The 25787-nt window shown below is 43.9% G+C and overlaps 1 protein-coding gene across 1 annotated transcript in view; it reads left to right on the top strand.

Moving 5' to 3' along the window:
- Positions 1-3907: 3907 nt before the first annotated feature.
- GPAT2 (glycerol-3-phosphate acyltransferase 2, mitochondrial) overlaps positions 3908-25787 on the top strand; it is a 73801-nt gene continuing 51921 nt past the window's right edge. Inside the window, exons 1-6 of the mRNA XM_063311203.1 lie at positions 3908-4015; positions 6432-6505; positions 10199-10309; positions 18489-18620; positions 22706-22805; positions 24133-24269. Coding sequence (XP_063167273.1) covers positions 3917-4015; positions 6432-6505; positions 10199-10309; positions 18489-18620; positions 22706-22805; positions 24133-24269 — 653 coding nt within the window. The 5' untranslated portion in view covers positions 3908-3916. The remainder of the gene's footprint in view (positions 4016-6431; positions 6506-10198; positions 10310-18488; positions 18621-22705; positions 22806-24132; positions 24270-25787) is intronic.

Genomic DNA, 25787 nt, shown 5'->3' with positions numbered 1-25787 from the left:
GTCAGAATGCTTGCAGAGGTGGGTGATCCTAGAAAGGTTGGTGTATCTCCAATATGAGCAATACCTTCTCGCTTTCTCTAAACCAAGCATAAATACTGTGAACCGCCCAGGGGCCCCCATGTGGGGGAGATGGGCGGTGATAAAAATATGATAGATAGATAGATAGATAGATAGATAGATAGATAGATAGATATTGTTTGAAATCATGATGGCTAGATTTATTCAACAGTCAGTCAGAACCCCACAAAGCACATGATACCATGTGATAGTGTGAACCTAGCCCATCTGAAGAGCCAGTTTGGCGTAGAGGTGAAAGCACCAGGCTAGGAACCGGGAGACCCTGAGTCCTTGTCCCACCTTGGCCACGAAGCCAGCTGGGTGACCTTGGGCCCGTCCCTTTCTCTCAGCGCTGGGAAGGAGGCCATGGCAAACCACTTCTGAAAAACCTTGCCAAGAAAACTGCAGGGACTTGTCCAATGAAATTACAGAACTGTTTTGCCACTGCTTTCATTCCGACTTCCCCATCTAGCCTAACACCCTGGGACTCCCTGGAGAAGACGTGCCTGAGTGTGCTTAGCTTCTGCCACCACCCGCTGATGCAAATTGCCACTTTTGATACATGAGGTGTGTGTGTGTGCGAAGAAGCTTGGCAATAAAGCATTCGCCTGGGTACCAAAGTCGCCCTAGTGATGCGGTACCTGAGCAGGTGAGTTCCTTACAAGGTTGTGTATCTGTGCCCCTGTGACAATACTCTAGAGTAGTGGTTTCTCAACCGTGGCACCTTTTAGACAGGTGGACTTCAACTCCCAGAATTCCCAGCAGCAGAGCTGTCTGGGGAATTCTGGGACTTGAAGTCCACCTGTCTTAAAGTTGCCAAGGTTGAGAAACACTGCTCTAGATTCAGCTGCTGTTTCCTTAATGGACCCAGGCCAGGCTGTCTCCCTTAGCTGGCGGAGGATGTGGGAAGGAAAAGTCAGTTGAAATGATATCAAAGCAGCAATACAAAGATAATCCTTTTCTCTCTGCTTCCCATCCACAACATCTCCTTGGACTTTGGCTGTTCCTGCTGATGGGGCTTTTTCTCTTCTCCGTTCTGTGGAGCAATTGATCTCTTTAGGAAGGCGTTAAGCCTCTCCTGTTGAAAGGCCACTGCAAGAAAGATGGCGGGCTACCTAAGGGCCCGACCTCTTCTTCTAGCTCAGTTGGGCTTTGTTGGCTTCTGGGTGAGGGTCTCGTAAAAATACAGGCTTGAAAAGCAATATATTTCAGTTCTGGTTGGCTGGCTGGCTGGGGGCTTATCCTGGGAGCTCGAATGGTGTGTGGGCAGCTGCATTGAGCAAAAACCTGCCTGCGGCTGTTGTGAACAAACGGGTACCCTTCTCTCTCCCCACCCCCTTTTTTTTTTTTCTTGTTTTGCTGTATGATAATGTGGTCTCCTCTGTTCTCTTGCAAATGTGCACAACAAATTAAAACACGAGTGGGATGGAAGTAGACAAATACAAAGGGTTTTGAAAGGGGAGTAGGATGGTGGCAATCTTCTGTGCTCTCCAAGGTTGGAATAAAAGTGGGTTGCTCATATGCTGCTGGCCAGTTACGAGAGGATCATCTTTTATAGGCGGGTTTGGCTGGATCCCACCAAGCCCTGATTTTCTAAGCCAGCAGGGCTTGCTTAGAGCAGAATCCTCCGTACGCTGCTTACCATATCATTTTAGCAGGGAACGGGGGCTAAACGCTGCTGGTTTTTCCCCAAAGAATAATGGATCCTGCCTCAACCCCCGCTCTTGGGTGACTGTGTGCGTATGTTTCTATACTCCTTTTTTGTGGGTGCGTATATAGGTAGTTTTCTGAAAGCCCAGAATAACACCCCCCCTGCTTTTTATTATTCTAGACCACCCAATAACCAAGGGGATGTTGGTGGTGCACAAACCGTGCCTAGCAATTGCAACATAAAGCATTACCTTCTATTAAAAAGCTGAACTGTAAAACTGTTCCTGGGTGGCTTTTCCACAAGCAGAGGTAGGAAGCGTAGGGGAGCATAGCACAACTTTCTGATCCCCTTCTGGGTCTCTCTCTGTGTGCCCCGTCACCCGAGTGGGCATCTGGGGATAGCTGTCCCACAGGTGAAGGAGTTCCACCTGGGCAGGGAGCGAAGCTGCCGCCCCTTGTTCTTAGTGGGAGGGGGTCCCCTCCCTCCCTTCTTAGCATCTGGGGGGCAGGAGAGTCAACCAGCCCCTCCCCCAGGACTAGCATGTGGCTTCAGTTTCCCCCTTTAGCCAACCCCAAGCAGCTTTTGGCGTTGGCGGTCCTAGCACAAAGCCAGCAGTAGAGTAAGAAGTAATAAAGGGTTTTTATTTTAAATAAATACAGCAAAGTGGGCACGTGGGGAATAAGATGGCTGAAAGGCAATACAGGCTGACTCGGTCTACGCAGTAGCAAACATTTATCGGCAAACAGGCAAAGAAAGAAATGGAGAGACGGATAAAGTGAGGAAAGTGGGCAACTGAACACGGGTCACCCTTTCGGGGTAGTCCATACAAGAAGCACACCCAGGAGTACTAGCTCTACCTTTATTGTAAGGTTACATTAGCAGAACCTTGCAAGTCTGAAAGTACATCACTACCCCCCAGCTTTACAGCCCAAGAAACTAACATGTTTGCCATGACCCTTTTCCTTCTTTGGGCTCAGCCGCCTCTTATCTGACCGTTGCCTAGCCTGCGGCTCTTCCTCCTGTCTCCCAAGGTCATACCAAAGAATTCCCAGTATACTAAGAGGAAAGGATTAGCCTGTCAGTCCCACGATGTAGACCAGACCAAGAAACAGACTCCATGGAAGTCTAAAGCTACTTTTGTTGGCCTAACAGGGTAAACCAGATAGGAATCATAACCAGATAAGCTAATTCTAAATCCTAAGAAGTAAGCAAAGGACTTTTGCTTTAGAATGCATTTATCTCTAAGGAATAGATAAATATTTCCAGCCTGAAAACTGTTAAAATTAGGAGTTTGATTTTACTTTTCTGTGTGGTGCTGGTTAAGCCTTATTATGCTAATTTCTCTGTTCAAGCCAGAAGTTCAGCATAACCTCAGCCTTTTTATTCCTAGCTCAGGCTCTGCCTAAGAAGGTTTAGTTCTCTCTTTATAAACTTCTTGCGGGCTAAAATGAAATCTAGCAGGAGTCTCTTGTCCTGCTTCTGGCCCAGGCTTATGAATCATAGCAGAGCAGCACCATCTTGTGGCCTACGTGAAACATTGCATTCACTTTGGTAAATTTCTTTTTTTGGAGTCAGTAAGAACCGCATAGGCCTCTTCTCTATTAAATGAAGTTTGTTTTTGTTCATCTTTTGTGAGATGGCTTTATCTCCCAAAGGGGCAGGGAGGAAAGGCTGAAATCACCAGTTCTGTGCCTTTATACTAGGAGGCCAGGAGGTTGCATTGTAGAAATCCTTTTTTCTTTCCATTTTACTTTTTAATTTCCAGAAAGGCAACATAAATGAGAGCCCATTCTCTCACACACACCGGGGGAAGGGGGAAGACCCCAGGCGAGGCGCCTCCTGGAAGATAGATGGCAGCAGAGACTACCAGAAATCCACACACCTTGAAGTTGCTAGGGTTGAGAAACGCTGCTCTGGAGTACTGAAGTCTTGAGTAATAGACATCATTCAAGTATTCAACCACTAACCACTTAATGCTTCCATCTTCCACCTTCCATAGTTTTTCCCAAAAGCTGCTTTTACACATAAGGGTACAACGGAACGAACAGTTGGACTGCTAGCATACTGTATGATTGATTTCTGCTGAAGGGAATCTATTTAAGTGAAATACCCTTTGTCTAATACTATTTTTAAAAAACATTGTCCATTTTATTACTTCCATATGAGTAATCAACATTATTTGATTCTTCCTCAGATGAGAACCTGACCATGGACTTGAGGGTCAAGCTGGAAATTGTCATACCCTTTTTGGGCAAACACCGTCCATTTGTTGGGCGCTGCTGCCAACAATGTACTCCAAAGAGCTGGGTAAGGCATTGATGAAAAGTGATGGATAAAGAAAGTTTGCTTTATTACCATCTATATCAAAGATCTAGTGCCTGTACATTTATTTTTTAATGTCCTTGAAATTTCCAGAAATTTGCATCCAGGAGCAGCTCAGTTTGCAACAGGTCTTCTTAAACCATCAAAGGATGGAGATTAGTGTACAGGTAATTCTCACTGAACTAGGGACAGGTGGCGCTGTGGGTTAAACCGCTGAGCTGCTGAGCTTGCCGATCGGAAGGTCGGTGGTTCGAATCTGCGTGACAGGGTGAGCTCCGGTTGCTAGTCCCAGCTCCTGCCAACCTAGCAGCTCGAAAACATGCCAATGTGAATAGATTAATAGGCACCGCTTCAGCGGGCAGGTAACGGCGTTCGATTTAGTCATGCCGGCCACATGACCACGGAAGTGTCTGCGGACAAACGCCGGCTCTTCGGCTTTGAAACAGAGATGAGCACCACCCCCTAGAGTCAGACACGACTGGACTTAATGTCAAGGGAAACCTTTACCTTAACCTTTACCTGAACAACCACAATTGGGACCAGAATTTTGGTCGCTAGGTGATGCAGTCGTTAAGTGAATCCAGTCCAATTGTACGACCATTTTTGCAACAGTTGTTAAGCAAACCAGCGCAGTCATTAAGTGAATCACATGGTTCCCCATTGGTTTTGCTTGCTGGAAGCTAGCTGGGAAGGTCGAAAATGGTGATCATGACTGTGGGATGCTGCGATGGTCATAAACGAGAACCAGTTGCCAAGTGCCTGAATTGCAACCACTGTGACAGTCGTAAGCGTGAGGAATGGTCGCATATCGGGTTTTAGCACCGTTGTAAGTCGGAATCATCAATAAACAAATGGTCGTTAAGCAAGGACTACCTGTACAGAGACAACTGATGCCCTCACTTCTTTGCTTGGATAATGTGATAAGCAATTATTAGTTAACTCATTGAGTTTTAGAGTTGGAAGAGGTCACTTAGGTCTTCACCTTCAACTCCCAACTTAGGACAATTCTGATTAAAATATTTCAGACAAAGGTTCCTTAGCCTCTATTTGAATAAATCTAGAATGGGAGCCTAATCTTCCACTGTTAAACTGTTTTTCTTTTAAGAAGTTTTTCTTGTTAATAGCCTGATATTTTTTTTATTAATGGTTCTTTTTTCCTTCCTTTTTTAAACTTAGATCAAAATATTGTTTTCTTCTGTTCAGTTTTTTGTTTCTTTCATGGTTATTTATTTTTTTAAACAAAACCCTTTTCTGAAATTGTTCCTTTAATTATTATATAGATTAGTGGTTCTTAAACTGGGAGCAATTACCCTCAAGGGAGAAATTTGGGCATATCCTGGGGGTAATGGAGCAGCTTGTAATTACTTGTTTGTGAGTCAAGGGCCCAGTTTGTGACTGCTGCTGCCAAGACTCTTGTGGAAAACAGTAGAGTAGTTGTTCTTTCAGTTTGGGAAAAAAAGAGGTAATTGAGTTAAACAGAACAACTGCTGAAATAAACAGTAATACTTAGTAGGTGAGCTTTTTAAAATAAATGATATAGTTTGTTTTGAAATAACTTAATAATATATAATGATATGATCTACATGAATTCTGTACAGGTAGTCCTTGCTTAACAACCACAATTGGAACCAGAGTTTTAGTTGCTAAGTGAAGCGGTCATTAAGCAAATCTGACCCGATTTTACTACTTTTTGTGGTGGTCGTTAAGTGAATCACCGTGGGCGTTAAGTGAATCATGCGGTTCCCCATTGATTTTGCTTGCCAGAAGCCAGCAAATGGCGATCATGTGACCATGGGATGCTGCAATGGTCATAAATGTGAATCAGTTGCCAAGCACCCAAATCGTGATCACGTGACTGCGGTGACATTGCGACGGTTCTAAGTGTGAGTTCTGGTCATAAGTTGGTTTTTTTCAGCACCGTCGTAAGTCCAAACTGTCACTAAACAAATGGTTGTTAAGCGAGGACTGCCTGGAATACCAGAAGTCAGGGGCATCTTAGGAAGTAAGACAGTAAGGGCAGGAAAGACAAAAGTGCACTATATCTCTTTCCCCAATGTTTAATTCAGGGACTTGTGTCCCAACACACCTGGAGGGCCCCATGTTGGACCAGACCGAGGATGAGGTTGGCTGGTGGCTGCCAAACCTCCTTTTCAAAGGTGGAATAGCTGTGAACTTCCCAGAGGACTCATGGTAGGCCACTAATGGAGAGAGAAAGCTTGGCTCCCTTGTTCTGAGTTAGGAAGATCAGTGTCATAATAAGGGCAAGTCCATGATCATTTTTAGCGTCTTGTGCTGCTGTTCTCTCTCTTAGCTGGGAGAACAGAGAAGGCCCTTGACTTTGGGGGCCAGAAGAAGGCAGAGGAGCTGCTGTTTTTTAATTGTGTCTGTTTTTGGTCTTCAGGAGTCTTTCTTTCACAAACACCTTACCTCTATGGGATTTTGCGATGTAATCAAGATAACAGAAAAAAACACCAGGTAAGTTGAGGAGAGGAAAGGTGGATGAATTCAACTCATTCTTTTGTACTCATGGTTAAGCTTGCAAAGCCATCTGGTTTGGCTTCCACCTTTGTCTGTATGCTTAACCCACTGTGCTCCAAGGATGGTGTATTATGCTGCAATCTCCATAGGAATTTGAGAAACATAAAATGTAGGACCGAGAATTTCTGTGTCATCTAGTCCAACCCTTTGCATTGCTGCTAAGTCAGCTCTCCCCAATCCCGTACCTTCCATTTGATGTTTCCTACCAGAGGTTGGATATTACACTTTTCACAGTTGAATGTCAGCGTGTTTGATTTAGCCCAACGTTCCAGCCTATTGATTTTGTCTTCTAAGAGGTTAGCCAATCGCCTTTACTTGGTGTCATCTGCAAATCTGGTAAGCTTCCCTTCCAGTCCATAACTCTTTAGTTTTTTTTTGTTTTGTTTTTTGTTTACAAAGATCTTGCATCCACTGGGCAGAAGAGAGAAACCTGGGGGACCCCGCTTGTTACTCCCTTCCAAGACAATGCAGAATCACTTAGAAACGCTCTTGGCTTGGCTGAGTTCTAAGTTCCAGTCTTGACTCTCATCCTGTCAGGTTTCTGTGATACCTGTCAAGGCATATTCCTCTTCCATACTAACATATCTAGTTTGTCCCACTTGTTACCAAACTGTCTGTATTGGTATACAGACCCTGGAGTGTGTAGATGTCCATGGTTAATTATCTCCACCATGTGTTCAGGATTTCCACATTTTCTTTCCTGGAATATTCTTTCTTATTGTTTACAGCCATGTTTTAATCCCTAGCACTGTCTTCTGGTTTAGAATTAGAGAATCGTAGAATCATAGGGTTGGAAGGGACCTTGGAGGTCTTCTAGTCCAACCCCCTGCCCAAGCCCAAGGCAGGAGTCCTCCTCATACCATCTCGGACAAGTGGTTGTCCAATCTTTTCTTGAAAACCTCCAGCGATGGAGCACCCACAACTCCGGGAGGCCAGCTGTTCCACTGCTTGATAGCTCTCACTGTCAGGAAATTCCTCCTTGTTTCCAGGTTGGATCTCCCTCTGACGAGCTTCCACCCGTTGCTCCTTGTCCTACCCTCAGGTCCCATGGAGAATAAATCGACGCCCTCTTCCCTGTGGCAGCCCTTCAAGTATGGGATTCAGCCCGGTGGACTTTAGATTCCCCGGTGCGCCCAAATCTTGATGATCTCCTCCAGGAGTATTGCTGTGCACAGAAAATCCATGTTGCCATGCTCAGACTAGACATGCTGATGGCTAAAATAGCCAGTGATAGATCACACTGTACAAACTAGGCAAGTGCCTTTCCATCGGTGTGCACCGTCATACAGGTCATCCTTAATGGCACTTAATTAGGTCTTTACCACAGTATAGTCTGCATTTTATCCAAAGCAGTAAACTGGAGGGAGGGAAGCTGTTGAACAAGCCAGTCTTAACCCAAAGAGATCCTCTCAAATAATGCTCACTCTGTTCTGCACGCCCTGTTTGTGTCAGTGGGATGTATAGGATCAGGCCTTGTTCATTAAGCCGCTGTTTATGGAAAGATCTTTCAAAGGCTGCTGGGTTTGACTTAATCGCCGATTCCATGTGGGTCTTGATTTTTAAACACTTTTTCTTTCCCCCTCCTGTCTCCCATCTCTTCTGAATTAATATGTAGATAACAAAGCTTTCTACCTCATAGGAGTTGAGTGAGGATTAAAGACTTTATTCTCGTTAGCCTGATTCCTAATTACTTTAATTGTACTTCATGAAGTTCTTTGAAAACTGAAATCCCTAAAGTGCTCGGTGTTATTAACAGCGGAGAGGAGAGAAAAGACATGATTGATACCACAGCCAAAGCAAAGATTCGAGTGTTTTTTGTTTTTTGTTTCAAATGGGAGGCCGGCCACTTGGGCCTCTCCAGATCCAACTTGGCATCCTTTCGATGCATTGGATTTGCAACTCCCGGCTTTTCGTTTACCTCAGCCAGATGACAGAAGGTTAGATCTGGATCACGTTATCCCATGGCATCAGAGCATATAGGCTTTCTGAGAGATACCTGGAACAAGGCAGAATGAATTCTGCAGCAAGGAAGAACAGCAGTAATTTACTGTGTTCTGCATTTTAAAGATAGATTATGCAAATGTATTTCTCTCCTGTCAACATCTTGAATGTCCTTAGAAGCAGCCAAGAATTGGGTTTATAGGTAATGAGATAGAAGCCAGACATGACACTCCAAAGACCGAGGAAATGAGGCTGTGACCACAATTATGATTACATATTTGTAGCAACACAAGATTGGGTAGAGTGGGTCCTCTTCAGGGCCCTTCATCCCAGGAGCGCCATCTCTGGGGGCACAGAGACAAGTGGTGGTGTCCTCAGGGTATGGTTGAAAAAGTCAAGATGGTGGCCATTAAACATGGTTATTTCATCAGGTCCTGTTGGCCAGAATGCTGCGTTCTTGTTCTGTCTGGTAGGAGAAAGTCTTCTTTGGGGCTTACGAATATTCCCAGGGCTGAATGTAGGTTGCATGATCTTACTGATTTCTCTTCTTTTGATTGTGTTGTTTTTAACCCAATTCATGGAAGTGGGGATGACCACCATTCAGGGTCATTCATGATTGGCGTGGTCTGTAAGCCTGATAAAATAAGTAAAAAGAACAGATTTCACTGTCACTTCTCCAGCTTGATCATTAAGTACGAACCAAGAATCAAGGTTTAAAACCAACTCAACAAGGAAGGATTGTTGACCCTGCTAAACAAGGAAGGGTCAGTCCTTGGGTTGCCTTTGCTGGCTGGTTTAACAAACCATGATGAATATTAAGCCACATTTACCATTTACTTTTATTTGCTTATTTCTTTTTATTTACCCCAATTTCCTTAGTTACTTACTTTGTATGCCATCCACCCCCAAAGGCTCTGAGTGGCGAACGGTCAAAAACATCATTCCAAGAACATCCCCCACCAAAAATCGAATGAATGTGTCCACTCAGAAAGAAGAATAATCCCAAGCACGTCATAAGGGGCAAAGGAAACCTACCACCTCCTGGATCCACCAATGCATTCCAACATTCAACCCTTCCTCCTGGGTGCGATGCAAAAGCCAGGTCTTAAACTGCTCTCCTGAAGTCCAGGAGGGAAGGGGATTGACCATAGGTTCATAAACCAGCCAGTTCCAGGTTTGTTCATAACCACAACCCAAGTAGTAGAGAAAATGAAGCGGAACCCATAGGGATCCCTCTGGCCTTGTGAGTGGACGATAGGGGAATCTGGGAACCTGAATTTTAGTTCACGCTTACTCTAACAAAGGCAGAACCTCCTTGGAGTTGAGCTTTGCTCCTGATACCTACAGGACCATCTTTTGTTAAGCTTCAGGAGGGATCAGCCTTGTCAATGATTGGGAGTGGGGCGTGTACCAGTGGTGCATTTGGAGCAGCTACTCTCCTTTCCCCATTTTTAATCTGTGGCAAGGGGGTCAAAAGTCAAGATGGTGACCACAACCATGTCACCAAAGCCCCGCCCCCTTTTAATGGACGATAGGTAGGCTTTGATTGCATGTTTCTGGCCTTCATTTTGACTTCCTTGACAATCACCCTGGCGGATAACCCCTGACCGGTGGTATGGATGACTTCTAAGAAGACAATTGTGGTGGTGGTGGTGACCATTTCTAATGGATGTGGACCTTTGGTTCCAGGTACAGAGGCTGGCTTGTAAGGAGACTGTGTCACTTCCTAACTGTGTGTGACTGGAAGCTTTCCGCCGAAATGCCCCCCAGTCTCCAGGAAAGGCTCTTCCGCACCCAAAGGTATTGCTGTCAGACTTCGCTCAGAGGTTTAGCCCACGAACGCTGGGCGTCTTTCCATTGACCTGTCTATTTCATTCACTCTGGTTGATAACGCTGCTCTGTGGATTTGGATGGCGTATAACCCATTGACCCAAGCAGTGTTAAAGTTAACCAAATCAAAAGCATACATTACGTTCTAACCAACCCAGCGCACCACCCTTCAGGGATTGTGGGATCTTCCCAAAATGCTCTCCCGAAAAGCTACCTTTGCACAGCTCTTCCCAAACATAATCCGAAGGGGATGGTCCAGATATCCCAGGTAGGAGAGAGACCGACCGATTTCCCTCGATGGAGAAGGCTTCTAGCAACCCTCCTGTCCCTGATCTCATTGGGTGGACCTGTTCCTTACTTTCAAACAGGCTTTCCGCTGTGGGATCCTTGAGTTGGAAGGGGTGGCTTGCTAGCAGTTTAGCAGTCCCTCCAGGGTTATCGGTGAGAGCCAGCTCTGCCGTGCTTTCATGACTGAGCGTGCTCTGCATCCAATGGTGTGCTCAACGTTAGAATGTGCGTTGTGCAGCATGATTGTAGCAGACCCCTTTCATCCTTCGTGAGACGAGAGATTTCTAAGCGCCAAGTGGCCTGGATTATGGAGCTGGGATTCCTTCTTTCAGAGAGAGAGACTGACTGACTGACTGATTTTGTGGTGCAAACAGTGCGCACACTCTCTCTGCCCTGGAAGTTGCATGTATTTCCTATCTATGGGAGAAAGCTGAGGCTTGAGGCAGTACACGTCCTGTAGCATGTGTACAGAAGTGCTAGATTCAGTCGGAAAGATCTGCTAAAATCACTATTTAGGGGGCAGAATGTTCTGTGAAACACCAAAACAATCTGTTTTACTTCCTGACCAGGCTGATGAAGCCATTTGAGGGGTGGTTATTATTTTTTGGAAAGCAAATCTTCTGGAGCAGGCGGTCATTCTGCTCATTTCAGGACCAATCTACAGTACGTCTCAGATAGTCAGTTTGGCATATGGCTGGTGCTAAGGACCTGTCGGCTAATATCTGCGTCCTTGTCCTTCTGGCTGGTGGCAGAATCCAGTAATGTAGGCTGATGCCAAAAAACAACAGGGTTGCAGTTGGCCAGTTGGCCAGGCTAGAAACTTGAAAAAGTAGCAAACTGCTACCATATGATTGCCGGAAAAACAATGTGGAGATGTCCATATAGCTGCCAGAAGTCAAGGTTGACTCAGGACTTATTTACTCTTTATTTTTTTGATTAGGGAAGGTGTAGGGTGACCCTGTTCAACAGATGAACTCAACCTGCCATGTCATTAAACTAGCGGCTGCTTTTAAAAAAAATAATTATGCCTTTTTGAGAAGCGAAGGAGATGTTTTTGGTTTGTTTCAGTGTATTGGCACAGCTTTAGGAAACAGACAAACAATACGCTTACCTGAAGGATAAGGAAAAGAGCCCTCTTGATAACCAGCATTTGACCTGCAAGGGACATGCAGCTAAAATGCACATTTCCAAGCCAAATTTCAGCTGCAGTTAAAAAACTTCTTGGGGCATCAGTTAAAACTTTTCACACCCAGGTTTATGCTGATTGATCCCTGGCGGGCCACCTTATTTCCCTGACGTTTAGAGGGCAGGGAGGCTGGCTTTCAAGACACCTCCTTCCCGCATCCCCCATAAATAAGCATCCACGTGCATTGGGTTAATCTAGTGCTGGGTTTTGAAAACTTGGGGCCATGAGAAAGCTGAACTCCAACAAACCAGAATTCCATCCAGGTCAGTGTTTTTCAGCTGTGGGAACTTTAAGAGGTGTGGACTTCAACTCCCAGAATTCCCCAGCTATTCTGGGAGTTGAAGTTCACAAGTCTCAAAGTTGCCAAGTTTGAAGAACACTGACCTAGGTGATCTGCCTGTTTCTCAGAAAAAAATCAGAAGGAGCACCTTTTCCGAGTCACAAATTTTATGAAAAGACATAAGCTTTCACAAGCTTAATAAAATTTGTGACTCGGAAAAGATGCTCCTTCAGATGTTTTGCCATCTTAGCCATAACATGTCTCTTCTCTACAAGGTCTGTCCCTCCAGTTGGCGGGTCGGCTGCTTTTGAGCAGAACCGGACCGTTGTTTCTGCAGCACGGTGCCCCCCAGCGCAGAAAGACGTATTCCGCCTTCAGAGTAGCAGCTACAGGGATGGGATGGGATGGGATGGGATGGGATGCTTCATTGGCCAAGTATGATTGGACATACAAGGAATTTGACTTCTGTGGAAGAGCCCTCAATATATTTACACAACATCAAAAATAAACAATAGTAAAGTAATAATGTTTTTTACTAAAACTATACAATCAAAGAAAGAAAAATCAAGGAAATAATACTGCGGCTATTAACTAACACACACTCATATTTAAAGGGAGAATTCAGGGACAGTATACGGCATCTGTTGTCTAACATAAGTTCACATTTAACAGAGCATTACTGGTCACATCTTAGCAGTCAGGTCTTACCATACATTGTCAATCGTTATATCATGCTACATTAATTTATTTATTTATTAATCAAATTTATCGCCGCCCATCTCCCAAAAGGGACTCTGGGCGGTTTACAATCAAACATAAATAAAAATATAAAACTATAAAGCACGATAATACATAATACAATAAATATAATAAAATTAGGAGTTCAACAGAGCAATGGCACAAGGGAAAAAAGTTTGAATTATTAATTTATTAATTATAAATTAATAATTTATATTTGTATATTAATAATAGTAAATTAATTATTAATTTACTGTTAATCCCCTGAGAATTCATCTAACTCAGCTTCCAGCAGTCCAGAATGCCAGTGCATCGTTCAGGCTAATGCTTACTTTGAGAAAAGGGATCTCTTTTATCTTGCTGTTCAGTTTCATTGGATCATCCCCCCGCCAGATTTCTGAGATGGACGTCTCTCTGTCCCTTTCTGATGTTTGGCGTATCTCTGCCATACCCCTCTGCTTGATGCCCCTTAAAGCGCCAGCGTGTGATCTTCCCCGTTAGAAAAGAAGCTGCTGTTTCCTCAGCGTTGGGGTCTGCCCCGTGCATTCCTGAGCATGCATCGAAAGAAGGCAGGAAGTTCTGCCCTTTGCTCTTTGATCAACCTGCTCGGGAGTTCAAGAGACTTGCAAGGTGTAACAAGGGGCCATCCGGCATCCTTTCGTGCAGTTCTTCAGGACGGGCAAATCTGCTTATTTCTGGATGCTCCATGATAGTGTTCTTCAAACTTGGCAACTTTAAGAGGTGTGGACTTCAATTCCCAGAATTCCTCAGCCAGCATGGCTGGCTGGGGAATTCTGGGAGTTCAAGTCCACACCTCTTAAAGCTGCCAAGTTTGAAGAACACTGCTCTATGAACTTAAAATGTCTCTCTTATGGGACTTTGTACCTTTGATTTAGTGAAGTAGATGTGATTCTTGAAACGTTACGGCAGGAATAGGCAACCTTTGGGGCCCAGGAACACATTTTGGAGATCATGTGGTTAGCACATTCGCAGAAGGGTGCCACAGGAGACATTGGCCAGAAGTGGCATCCTTAGGAGCTCCAGAGGCATTTCTGCAAAGCGGCATAACGCTGGAGGCTCGTGCTTTGGACATCAGATTCATTTCTTAGACTTAAAATAATATTTTAGAAAAAGTTGGGTGGGACAGGTGGCTGATGGCCACCAAGGGAGGTGTCTCAGTTGCCTACTTCTGGCTTATATACAATATAGTAAAATTGGTTACAGGTAGTCCTCGCCTAATGACCACAACTGAGACCAGGATTTCGGTTGCTAAGCGAAGCAGTCATTAAGTGAATGACCAATTTTACAGACTTTTTGGGGGCAGCTGTTAAGCGAATCACCGTGGGCGTTAAGTGAATCATGAGGCTTCCCCATTGATTTTGTTTGCCAGAAGCTGGCCTGGAAGGTGGAAAATGGCAATCACATGACCACGGGATGCTGTGACGGTCATAAATGTGAACCGGTTGCCAAGCACCCAAATCGTGATTGTGTGATCATGGGGATGCTGCAATGGTCGTAAGTGTGAGGACCGATCATAAGTCAGTTGTTTCAGCATTGTTATAAGTCTGAACTGTCACTAAATGAATGGTTGTTAAGTGAGGACCACCTGTAGTCTTTAAGCGGTCAGCACAGCCTTCCTTTGTTCAGTTCACCTAACCAGGAAGTTGTTTGCCCATCCTGACCCTTTCCAGCATTGCTCCTCACCTTCAGACCCTTTGCTTGGTAGGTGTGTAACACATCTGTACACAGGCTAGTGTCCATATATCTCCAACAGCAGATTGGAGCTGCTGTTTCCGATCTTCCCTTGCTTGATCTCAGTACCTCTGTGCATACTGCATTGTGCTTGAATTGAATTTATTTACAGCTTCAGACCCATAAAACACAGGTACAGAATTTGAAATACAGAAACACCAATAAAACTCAAATATAAATGTTAAAATACGGGACAAAAAAACAACAACCCAAACCTGAAACAGTGTCTGCCTGGTGATTTGGGGGATGGTGGCTGAGTGCGTTTGCGCGGAGAACTTTCCTTTGGGACCAGTGAAACAGCATCCCAGGGAGGGGTTTGTGTGAAGTCACATCACCGGGCCATGTGCTGTAAGGATAGGCTCCTTCTGCTGCCGATGTCCTGTTGGCATCGGAACCCGCTTATTCTTAGAGTACCGCCCCTTATTGCTCCAAAATGTAATGATGGGTTGTGTTTTCGTTCTGTTTTGATTGTCAGCACGCAGAGGCACACATCTGAGATGGGCAGCCGTATCAGTGCATTCAGGAAGAAAGGAAAAGAGGGAGGGGAGGGAGGAAAGAAGGGGGAAGGGGGAGGGGGGAGGAAGAGGAGGGAGGGGGGAGGGGAGGAAGGGAGGGGGGAGGAAGGGAGGGAGGGAAGAAAGGGAGGGTGGAAGGGAGAGAGGGTGGAAGGAAAGGTGGGCGGGTGGCTGGGTCACTTTTTTGGCCTGGAGGGTGCATTTCCTGAGAGTTTTAGGATGTCACCAGACTGGGCAGGGCTTTTGAGGGGAGTGTTTCATTTGTGTTTTTAACAATCCCACTATCTGGACTTGAAAAAAATTACATCATGGAATTCTTTTGAATTTGCTCCAGTCACTTAGAATGTTGAAAAACACGTGAAAAACATTTTCACAAACATGTGAAAGGCACCCATTTTGACTTAAGGCAGCCATTTTGCCCCTAAAAGTCCCAAGCAGATGAAAATGTTGGTTGTTGTGGGTGCAGATCTTCAGGTGATATGCTTTACACGCACACACGCAAGCACACCTGTCTTTTAAGCTATTTCCAGATCTTGCTTTGCTGCCGGGCTGTTTCATCTGCATCCAAAGTTCCTGGGGAAGAGTCCTGGATTGTCAGGCTGGCCGCTTGAACCCTGGAGCCGGCCTGTAATGGAGAAGTTACAGGCTGGCTTGTTGCAAACAGAGTTTGTGAAGGCGAAGTTGCTGAAATCCCCTGTTTGTTTGTTTGTTTTTACCAGCAAAAAAATAATTAAACCTCATTTTTTATTTTTTGCTGCCTTCTGCTTGGATGTTTTTTTTTTAACTAAAAAAATGGGGTGGGGGAATCATGTTAATTGACCGCTGGCTATAATAAAGCCATCTCTAGGTTTAGAAAGATTTATTGGTAAAATAACATGTATCTTATGGAGTTATCGCCATCTGTTTTGTAAGACCATGCATCCCTTGGGGAGAGACTTTGCCTTTTCTGGAAAAAATGTTTTTTAAATGTTGAAAATGTTTTTCACATGTTTGACATGTTTTCACGTGTTTTTCAACATTCTAAGCGACTGGAGCAAATTCAAAAGAATTCCATGATGTATTTTTTTCAAGTCCAGATAGTGGGATTTTCAAAAACACAAATATTTTATGTTTCTAAATTGCCGCGCTGAACATCTTACCCTTTGCAACCCTTTATGTAAAAAAAAAAGTCCAGAAAAGATCTTCCCATCTGACCTTCCCGTTTGCAGCATGTTCAAAAGGGCAAAAAAGAAGCTACGGGGGGCATCCTATTTTCACAAGGGATTCAGCTGTGCACCTCATTTATTAATTTTGCTCACTTTGTTTTGGAATTAAAGGAGGGCTCCTTCGCTTTTGAGCTTTTACCCTTTTGATGATCAAAATCTGGCTCTTTGCTACTCTGCTTTGCATTCTGTCCAAGGATGTGGCAGCCAAGATGAGTTTGGCTAATCTCAGAACAGCTAAACAGAATCTGACTTGGTTAGTAGTTTGGATTGGAGACCACTAGGAAATCTATGGGCTGCGAGCTAGACTGAAAAATTAAAAAAAAAAAAATTCCCCAACAGGGGCAGTGTCAAATCTCTTCTGTGCTGCCAACCAGACAAGTTGGTCTGGTCTAGGAGGTCCCCAGAAATCAAGCTTGACTTGAAGGGACCTTCCTTTAGCTATCCTAACATTTTAATAATATTTTTAAAATATTATTGCACACGGAACATGGATTTGCATCTATGCCATGGCAATTGGTGAATAATGGGTAGATGGAACCCTATTTTTATTTTTCTCTCCATTTATGCATTTGGTTTTATATTTGCCTGTTTTATGATGATTTCACTCTGTCCATTGCTTTGAACTTTTCCTTTCGTGGCCTTAGAAATCCAATATGTATTACAAAATACATAAGCATTATCCAGGACAAGCGGCATTCTTGCGCTGAAGGCTTTAATGCTCAGAGGGGCCCCCTTTTTGCAGCAAGTGTCTTCAGGCAGGAAGGTAGCTGCACTTCCTACAGTGAGGCAGATAGATGTACCTGTATATGTATATGTATACAGGTCATCCTCGTTTAGCGACCACAGTTGGGACTGGCAACTTGGTCGTTAAGTGAAGCAGGTGCTAAGCGAAACACCAGGTTTACAACCTGACTTCAGCTTTTTTTGCGAAGGTTGTAAATGCAAGGATTGGTCACAAAATTACTTTTTCATTGCCATCGTAACTGAACTGTCTCTGTATGAGGTAGTCGCTAAACGAGGACTACCTGTATATACATACATACACACGCACACACACACACACCCAAGTGCCACTGAAAATACCATCTTTGCCTTTCCAGAGGATTTTTGAAGCCTGGTATCTCCAAGGCCTGGCTACTTAAAATGAACTGATCTTTGGGCTTAGCAGAGTGTCATGCATGCTGACGGTGAGCAGGAGGGGGCCGCTCTCCAGGGGGAAAATGCATGTGTAGTTTAGAGGCTTTGAATCTTCCTTCAAAGAAACTCAGAGCAGACCTGCCTTGAGTTTTGGATTTATCTGTGTGGGTTTCCCACGGTCTTTCAGCTTGGCAGGATTTTTTGTCTGCTAGAGTAGTTCATTAAACACTAGAGACCAAGATACCGTCTCAGCATGGTTCTTCGCTCTAAGATAGGACAGATGTGGTTAGGCATCCCTCTTGTGCTGATTTTGTGACCCTGGCATTGATCAGTATTATAAGAAAAAATGCAAGCGTTTATTTGTGGTTGTACCTGTCATAACATACTCCAGGAAATAAAGCCAGACTGCTCACTTGAGGGAATGATATTAAAGCAAAACTGAAATACTTTGGCCACATAATGAGAAGACAGGACACCGTGGAGAAGATGCTGATGCTAGGGAGAGTGGAGGGCAAAAGGAAGAGGGGCCGACCAAGGGCAAGATGGATGGATGATATTCTGGAGGTGACGGACTCATCCCTGGGGGAGCTGGGGATGTTGACGACCGACAGGAAGCTCTGGCGTGGGCTGGTCCATGAAGTCACGAAGAGTCGGAAGCGACTAAACGAATAAACAACAACAACTTGTGATGAAGTTCAGAAGCTACTTCTTTAAATATTTCTTTTTTCTTTCTCTTATTCTTTTCTTTTTCTTTCTTTTCTTTTTTTTCTGTACACTTTTTATTCTCTTTTTTCTTTACTCTTAAGATGAAACCAGAGCTTTTTTATTGGGACTTATGGATAACCAAGCACAAAAGACTTAGGGAAAATTGATTTTATATATGGCAACTGCAGCAAGACTACAGTCGGAAGCGACTGAACGAATAAACATCAACAACAAACCTGTTATAACATGAATGCTCGCAGAATTGGCTCTGGAGCATTCCCGGATGCCTTGCGAAGATGTTTTCATCCTCTCCCCACCCTCTTTTTTTCCCTCTTCCAACCAGAGTGCAAGATGTTGCGTCTCCAAAAGGCGCAGGAGATGCTCCAGGGACCAGCCTGTCTGCAGAACAGTGGATGAAAGAGATCCAGAGAATCCTCCACCAGATACAAGCCTCCCTCTCCCCGTTCTTCTTGAGGTAGGTTCACATCCTGGCCTTGCCTGTCTTTGGGCAAGTTGAGGGGTGCCAGTATTGGAACTGGGTTTGAAATAGAAAGAGGGGCAGCTGTGCTTTTCTCACTTTTAGCCCACACCAGCTCGCTGCTTTCACACTTTCACATTTCATGCACCTTCTCTGGCAATCCAAAGGAGGTCCAGATGATGGAGAGGTCTTTCTATCACGTTCTCCTAGAAGGTGTCCAGGGCCATTTCCAGCTTGAGGACCTTCAGATTTTGAGTAGATCTCTGGGTTGCTATTCAATGCCTCTGGAGCAGCTTTTCTCAACCTTGGCAACTTTAAGGCGTATGGGCGTCATCGTAAAGTTGCCAAGGTTGAGAAAAGCTGCTCTGGAGGATATTTAACCACAGTGTATTTCTTTCTGACTTTTCACAACCAGAAGAGATTCCTGGAGCACTGTCCAGCCCTGGCCCCAAATCTCATAGGAATGCTTTTCATAGCTTCCTTTCCGTGTTCAGTCCATGGAGTCTTGTGAGTTGGGAAAAATGGGGGCAGCTCCTAAGGGGTCTGTCCCATTGTGTGAGAGATGCCCAGGAGCGTCCCAGGATGTGCATGGCAGAACTTTGATAGCAGTGCTTGGAGGCCTTTAAAGAGAATTTATCTGCAATCACTGCTTTGCCCATGCAGTGATTGCAGATAAAGTTTTAGGGGTTTTAAGATTAAGGATCTGGGTTGACTTTGAGGCTACTTATTATGGTTTTATGAAAATTATATTGGGGATTGATTGAACTGTGTTTGCAGTAATTGATGATAGGACAGTTACTGTTCATGTTGTGTATTTTTGCTAACTTATAAGCCACTTAGATTTTCTGAATTGACATGGCCTGAGAGTTGATTGATTGATTGAGTGCCATCAAGTCAGTGTTGACCCTTAGCAACCATGTAGATAGACCCTGTCCAGGATGATCTCTCCCCAACCTGGTCCTTCAGGTCTTCCAGTGGTGCCCCCATTGCCACTGTAACTGAGTCCCTCCACCTTGCTGCTGGTCGTCCTCTTCTCTTTCCTTCCCCTTTCCCAGCGTTAAAGCCTTTTCCAGAGTCTTTGCATAATGTGTCTGAAATAGATAATTAGAACCTGGTCATTGCTGCCTCGAGTGAGACCTCTGGGTTGACTGTTTGATGGTCCATCAGTTTGTTTCCTTGGCTGTCCACGGTCTTCTCAGGAGTCTTCTCCAACACCAAAGTTCAAAGGCGTCAATACTCTTCCCGTCCTGCTCCTTCAAAGTCCAACTTTTGCTTCCATAGAGTGTCGCAGGGAATACCCTGGCTTGTGCTATTCTGATCTTTGTAGGCGTAGAGGCCTAAGAGTACTTTGTCAAAAATGCAATAAATAAATAATAAACACTCCTAGGCTTCAGCACCAGGGCCATGGCCAGCCGTCATGCTTAGCCCATTTTGGAACAGACAGGCCAAACAGGCTTGGTTTGGAGACAGTGCTAAGCAATAAAAAGGAAATGGAGGTTAACGCTAACCGAGCTTGCTAGGTAATAAGGGGGTGTTGGTTCTGTAAGTCAGTGGGTTTTGCCGGCCTGGCTGTGTGAAAAACCATGTGGGTAACTCCTGAGCTTTGAAAATCAATGAGAGAAGATAGTTATGGGGGGTTTTTTAGCAGTCCTAATTTTTTTAGTTCATGTCAAGCATCCAAAGGTTCAGCCGTGATCAAAGCTAATTTTGCCAGAGGTTGCTGTAAAAACGATACAAAGAAAGCAAGCAAATACACAGTTTATTGAAGACTTTTAATTAAATGTGCCCTCCTTCGCCTCCTGTCATCAAGCATTATAGCAACAGGACAGCCCGGCTTCACTGCTGGGGAATTAATCCTTCTTCTGCCTTTATTTTTCTTTAAGAGACCTTGTGATTATGTAAAATGATTTTGGAATGATACCTAGGATATAATTTATTAGTCTGTTAGCCAGCAATTAACACTGGATCCCTTCATGGTGCCAGAGGGGGTCTTTAATGCTTCCTTTCACGGTGGAGAGAAATAGCTTGTTATGAATCCTTTGATAACAGTGCAGAACTGCCCCAGTGAGAGATGGAAAAGAGGCAGTGGCTCCATATTTTGATGGAATTCTTCTTTTTAGAGGTAGCCAAACTGGAAAAATGGGCTGTGGATGTAGGAAGTTGAAAGGAATGGTATATAGGAATATTTTTAGGCAACTACTTTCCACTGATTGTCTTTAATTTGGAAGGAAATCTCACTGTGCTGTTAGAGAGTCTTGGCAATATTAGAATTAAACATATTAATTTTAATCTTAAAATTCAGGATGCAAATGACAGGTGTTGCATCTTGGTTGTGTCCTGTACAACGCACATAAAAAGAGGTGGGGCTTTGATTGCATGGCTGTAGCTGCCATCTTGACTTTTTTGACCCCTTTGCAGACCCCTTACCTAGCACTGCTTCTTGTCTACCCAGTGTCATCAGGTCTTCAACAGGACACCTCTTTTTGAAGGTCTGATGATGGGTAAGCCTTCACTTTAACAGTCAATTTTCCATTTTCCATGGCAGGGTCTATCTCTCATAACAAAACACCATTTGAATTGAGACAAGCCCCCTGCCCCTCTTCCCCATATCTTAGGAACCTTTTAGATTTTTTTAAAATGATTTTGAAATTTTAAGGATTTTATCCTGATCTTCCCTGAGCATAGATTTGTACGCCAGACCCTTAGGAGCCACACAAATTGCTTAATAAATTTCTAAGGCTTATCTTCCCCTTTGCTAACATCACTTTATTCTGCAAGGCCATGCTCAGTCATAACCTGGTTTATTCTTTTGCTTAGCGCGAAGCCCAGTGTCACTTTTAATTGTAAACCCATGATGTCTTTGGTGGGGAGGGGGATAAATTTGCAGAGACAAACCATGAATGGACAGACCCACACAGTGGCTTATTATGAGTGTAGATGGCTGCTAATCATAGAAGACTTCCTTCAAGAAATGCCTTCAAAGCTTGAAGATAAGAACCAAAGAGACCGAGAGGGTTGTTACTACGTCTCTGCCTTTCATCATCTTCAAATTAACACACCTTAGGAATTAATAGGAAAAGCACGGAGGTTTTGTGCATGCAATTAATTTGAAAAAGAGCTGAGGAGTCTGATGAGTCTCTTGCTATGACCCCAGTTGAGGAAACAGGCTGGGGGACAGCAACAGGGGTGGGGAATCAACATTGCAAGTGTGCCTGTGTGTAAGGAAGAGAATGCTCAGTTAATTTCAGGTCATTTCAATCAAAATTTATTTATACTCCAAGACCAAACATAATAAAAGACTAGTATACAGTACAGTGTCCATAAAAGCAATTTTTTTAATTGCAAGAAAATCCTAAAGCGTTTAGCAGCTAACAGTTAATAGTGTGGAGGAGGAACCAGATGTTTTCTAACAGCTATAGCTATCGTTAAAAAATCTGCAACCTTCTTAGAGGTTTCTGAAGACCAGGAGATAACAGCCTCCTGGTCACAATAGCAATTAGAATTATCGACAGTTGGGCGTATTAAGCTTGATCGCCATTGGGTGTACATTTTAACAGCACACGTTGAGACAGATTCTGCCTCCAAGTCTCAACCGAAGCAAGTTCAGCTTTCATATGGGAGGCTTATAGATCTACAGCCTATTGCCCTAACAGGGAGCACCCAATTTGGGCCAAAGTAAAGAGTGATCTGTGTGGAACATATAAGATGTTAAAGAAATATCTGGGGACGGTCCAGGGAGGAGATGCTATTGTGCTACAAAAGGGACAGGAGATTTTGGCTGTGTCCTTTTGGATCTTCTGATCCCAGATCCTCAGCTTCAGGTCAGCCATGGTTTTATCAAGTCCCAAAGCAGGTGATGCTACCAAAGTGAGACCACAATATGCAAAGCGTCATTGATTTACCTTCTTAGGTTGGAAGAGAACCTATCCAGCAAGGTGATCATAGAATACCCATCTCTCCCTGACTATGGAGCTTATGCTCAACCCCAGCAAGCCCCTTTAGAAGCTGCTAATGAAGCTTGCACACCATTGCTGAGCAAAGTGTTCTGATTCTCTGGCCCTTAACACCTTTTCTTCCTTTAGGTTCTGTCATTGGGTTCTGCTAAAATTCCTGAACCAGATGTTCCTCAGAGTGATAGTCCACAAAGGGCAGCTGGAGATGGTGCGCAGAGCAGGAGAGGTGGTAAGAGAGTAGGTCTTCCTGAGAGCTGGTCTTTCCAATTGGAGTGGTTTGGGGGAAGACATGGATCATTGGGGAGATGTGCAGTCGGCTAGGCAAGGCTTCTGGGTGATGAAAACATCGACCTTTCGGCATCATCCAAAGGGGCATCCTTTAAATGTTGAACATTTAACCTTCGTGGAGTCCTTGGTGCTCTTTGAACTTGGTTATTTGCTTGCAGTTGTTGCATTACCTGACTAGGTAACATCATCAGTGCCAGTGAGCATGGGGTTTGCTCCGGTAGTATACATATTCAATAAATAATAACAAGAACAACCTTTGATTTGCCGCATCTTCTATTTCAATGTTTGTCATATAGATTTGGGTGTAATCTGGACATTTCTTCTGAGGTTGTCTTTCCCTCTCTGATGCCCTCCAGTTATTTTGGACTTGGGTTTCCACCCCCACTGCTCAGTGTGGCCAGTGTTCAGGATTAATGGATATGGTGTCTGAAACATCTGGACAGCATCATCTGGGGAAGGTTCACTTGGCTGATGGAAGATCTGAAATGGCAACTTGCCCTTCACAAACCCTAATGCACCAACCCTAGTGCCCAGCCTGACTGGGGCATTGTTTCCTGCTTGATTGTTTGTCCGGTGTTAATCCCTGTGCAGGGAGCAAACCCCACACTCACCAGCACTGATGATGTTACCTAGTCAGGTAATGAAACATCTGCATGCAAACAACCCAGCTCAGAGAGCACCAGGGACTCCACAAAGGTTAAATACTGGCTGGGGAATTTGGGAGTTGAAGTCCACAAATCTTAAAGTTGCCCAGGTTGAGAAACACTGCTCTACTGTGGTTTTTCAGCCCCCACCTAATCGGTGGACCTAATAAGTGGAATTGTTGCAGGTCTTTGGATTTGTTTTGATCCTTTAGAGCAGTGTTTTGCAAACTTGGCAACTTTAAGAGGCATGGACTTCAATTCCCAGAATTCCAAAGCCAGCATGCTATATCTCATATTTCGCTTTGCTTATGATGGAATGTATTTCCTTAGCACCCAAGGAAAAGCTATATTTTGCTAAGTGAGCTCTCTGACACACACATCCTTCCCCTCTCCAACTCTTTGGGAGCCATAATGCTTGCGACAAAGCTTAGGAACCGCTCATCTTCAGAGGACTGAGATAGTTCTTCCTCATATACCCCTTTGGGAGCGCATCCCCATGTTATTCTGCCCAGAGTCCCTCTTTGCGGGGAGATGGGCGGTAGTACAAATTTGAGGGAGGGAGGGAGGAAGGAAAATATTCCCTCTTGCTGGAACTTAATCTCTATATTTTTCCCCTATCACCAGGCTAATACCCCAATGGTTTTTCTTTCAACTCACAAATCTCAACTTGATGGGCTGTGGCTTCCTCTCCTGTTCATCTCCCAGGGCATATCTATGCCTAGAGTGGCTTGGGAGAACAAAACCTTCACTCCAACTTGCAGGTAGATTCAACATATTGGAAAATATTTTAATCTTTTAAAAAAATCTGTTGCATTATATTATAAGACCGAAGTAATACATTATATTACTTTGATGGCTGGGGAATTCTGGGAGTTGAAGTCCAGACATCTTAAAGTTGCCAAGGTTGAGAAACACTGGACTAGAGAGTAACACATTAATGTTTAGATAACTTGAACCTTTAAAGATAGAGAAAAGGAAGGGATTTATTTCAGTGTCAACTATGATTTGAAATGTCGGCGTTCATGAACATAAGGTCGTTTAAGATTTATAAAGTTAAGGTTATTTAACGTATAGTGTTAATAAACAACTGCAATGTACATCAAATTATTTGTTAAATTAATTTGACAAAATTAATTAAATTAATTAAATTAAATTGACAGAATTTATTAAAATTCTGTCTTAAGCTGATTATTTAATACTAAGGTCTCCACTATATGGTTACTTATTACTGTTTGTGCATGATAAAGAAAAAGAAAAAAGAGAAAATAAATGATATATTAATCTGACATGCTGGTCAATTATAAATTGGACTTGCACCTTGAGGATGCTTTTTCACACATTTCTCCAAGATGCTCATTGCCCATTTAACAAGCAACTATTTGGGGGAAACTCAGACTAATATAGTTGGTGAAGCTTTCCCTTGTTCCGGTTTATTATCCAAAAATATAATCCACCCCGTTGTCCCATGCAAACCCAGGGCAGGATGAATTAGGATTCCACGTGGGGCAGTAGTTAAAATGAAAGTCAGGGTGTCCATGGTTCAGATCTAATTTTAGCCATAAACTCACTAAGTGACATTAAACACTGTTCCTCAGTGCGTGGGGTGCCTGAAATGTGAATGTACAGTATACGGAAGTGAGGACTGTAGCATTTGTCAAGACGAAGGAGGAGAGGATGCTGTTGAAAGCCTCTCGCAAAACTAACGTTTCTAAGTAAGGCTTCTCTGCTTCGGATATTTTCCCCCTCCCAACTCCTGGTTTGCCAGTCACTTCATTTCCTGCGGAGTCCTCCCTTCCCTTCCTTTTACCTTTCTCCTTTTTTTGCAATTTGTGTAGGAGGCTCTGTCTTGGAAAAAGCTTTTACCACTTCTGCCGATGCTGAGTGCCATTTGTTTCTAATAAATCCAATTTCACAAGTGTTATTAAAAGAAATAGCAGCGTTTTAATAATTTGCGGGATGTGTTCTGCCCACAAGGAACGTGGGGAATGTGGCTTCCCATCTGGAGAAGTTTGGGGGTCTTGAGTTACCCTATTAGGAAATGCACAATTTGCAACGAAGGCTTTCTTAATTCTCTACTTCAGTGTTTCTCAACCTTGGCAACTTGAAGATATGTGGACTTCAACTCCCAGAATTCCCCAGCCAGCCATGCTTGGTTGAGAAACACTGCTCTAACTTGAGGAGAGCCTGCAGACTGACGTACAAATGCAGGCTTAAATGCATGCTTGTATTTATTTTTGCGCATTTTCTCTTAGTTCTGAGCCCCTGAGCTGAAGCCCTGA

The sequence above is a fragment of the Candoia aspera genome, chromosome 9 (assembly GCF_035149785.1).
Source record: "Candoia aspera isolate rCanAsp1 chromosome 9, rCanAsp1.hap2, whole genome shotgun sequence".
Classification (NCBI taxonomy): domain Eukaryota; kingdom Metazoa; phylum Chordata; class Lepidosauria; order Squamata; family Boidae; genus Candoia; species Candoia aspera.
The sequence above is the reverse complement of the archived record's forward strand: the minus strand, read 5'-3'. Positions and strand labels throughout refer to the sequence as shown.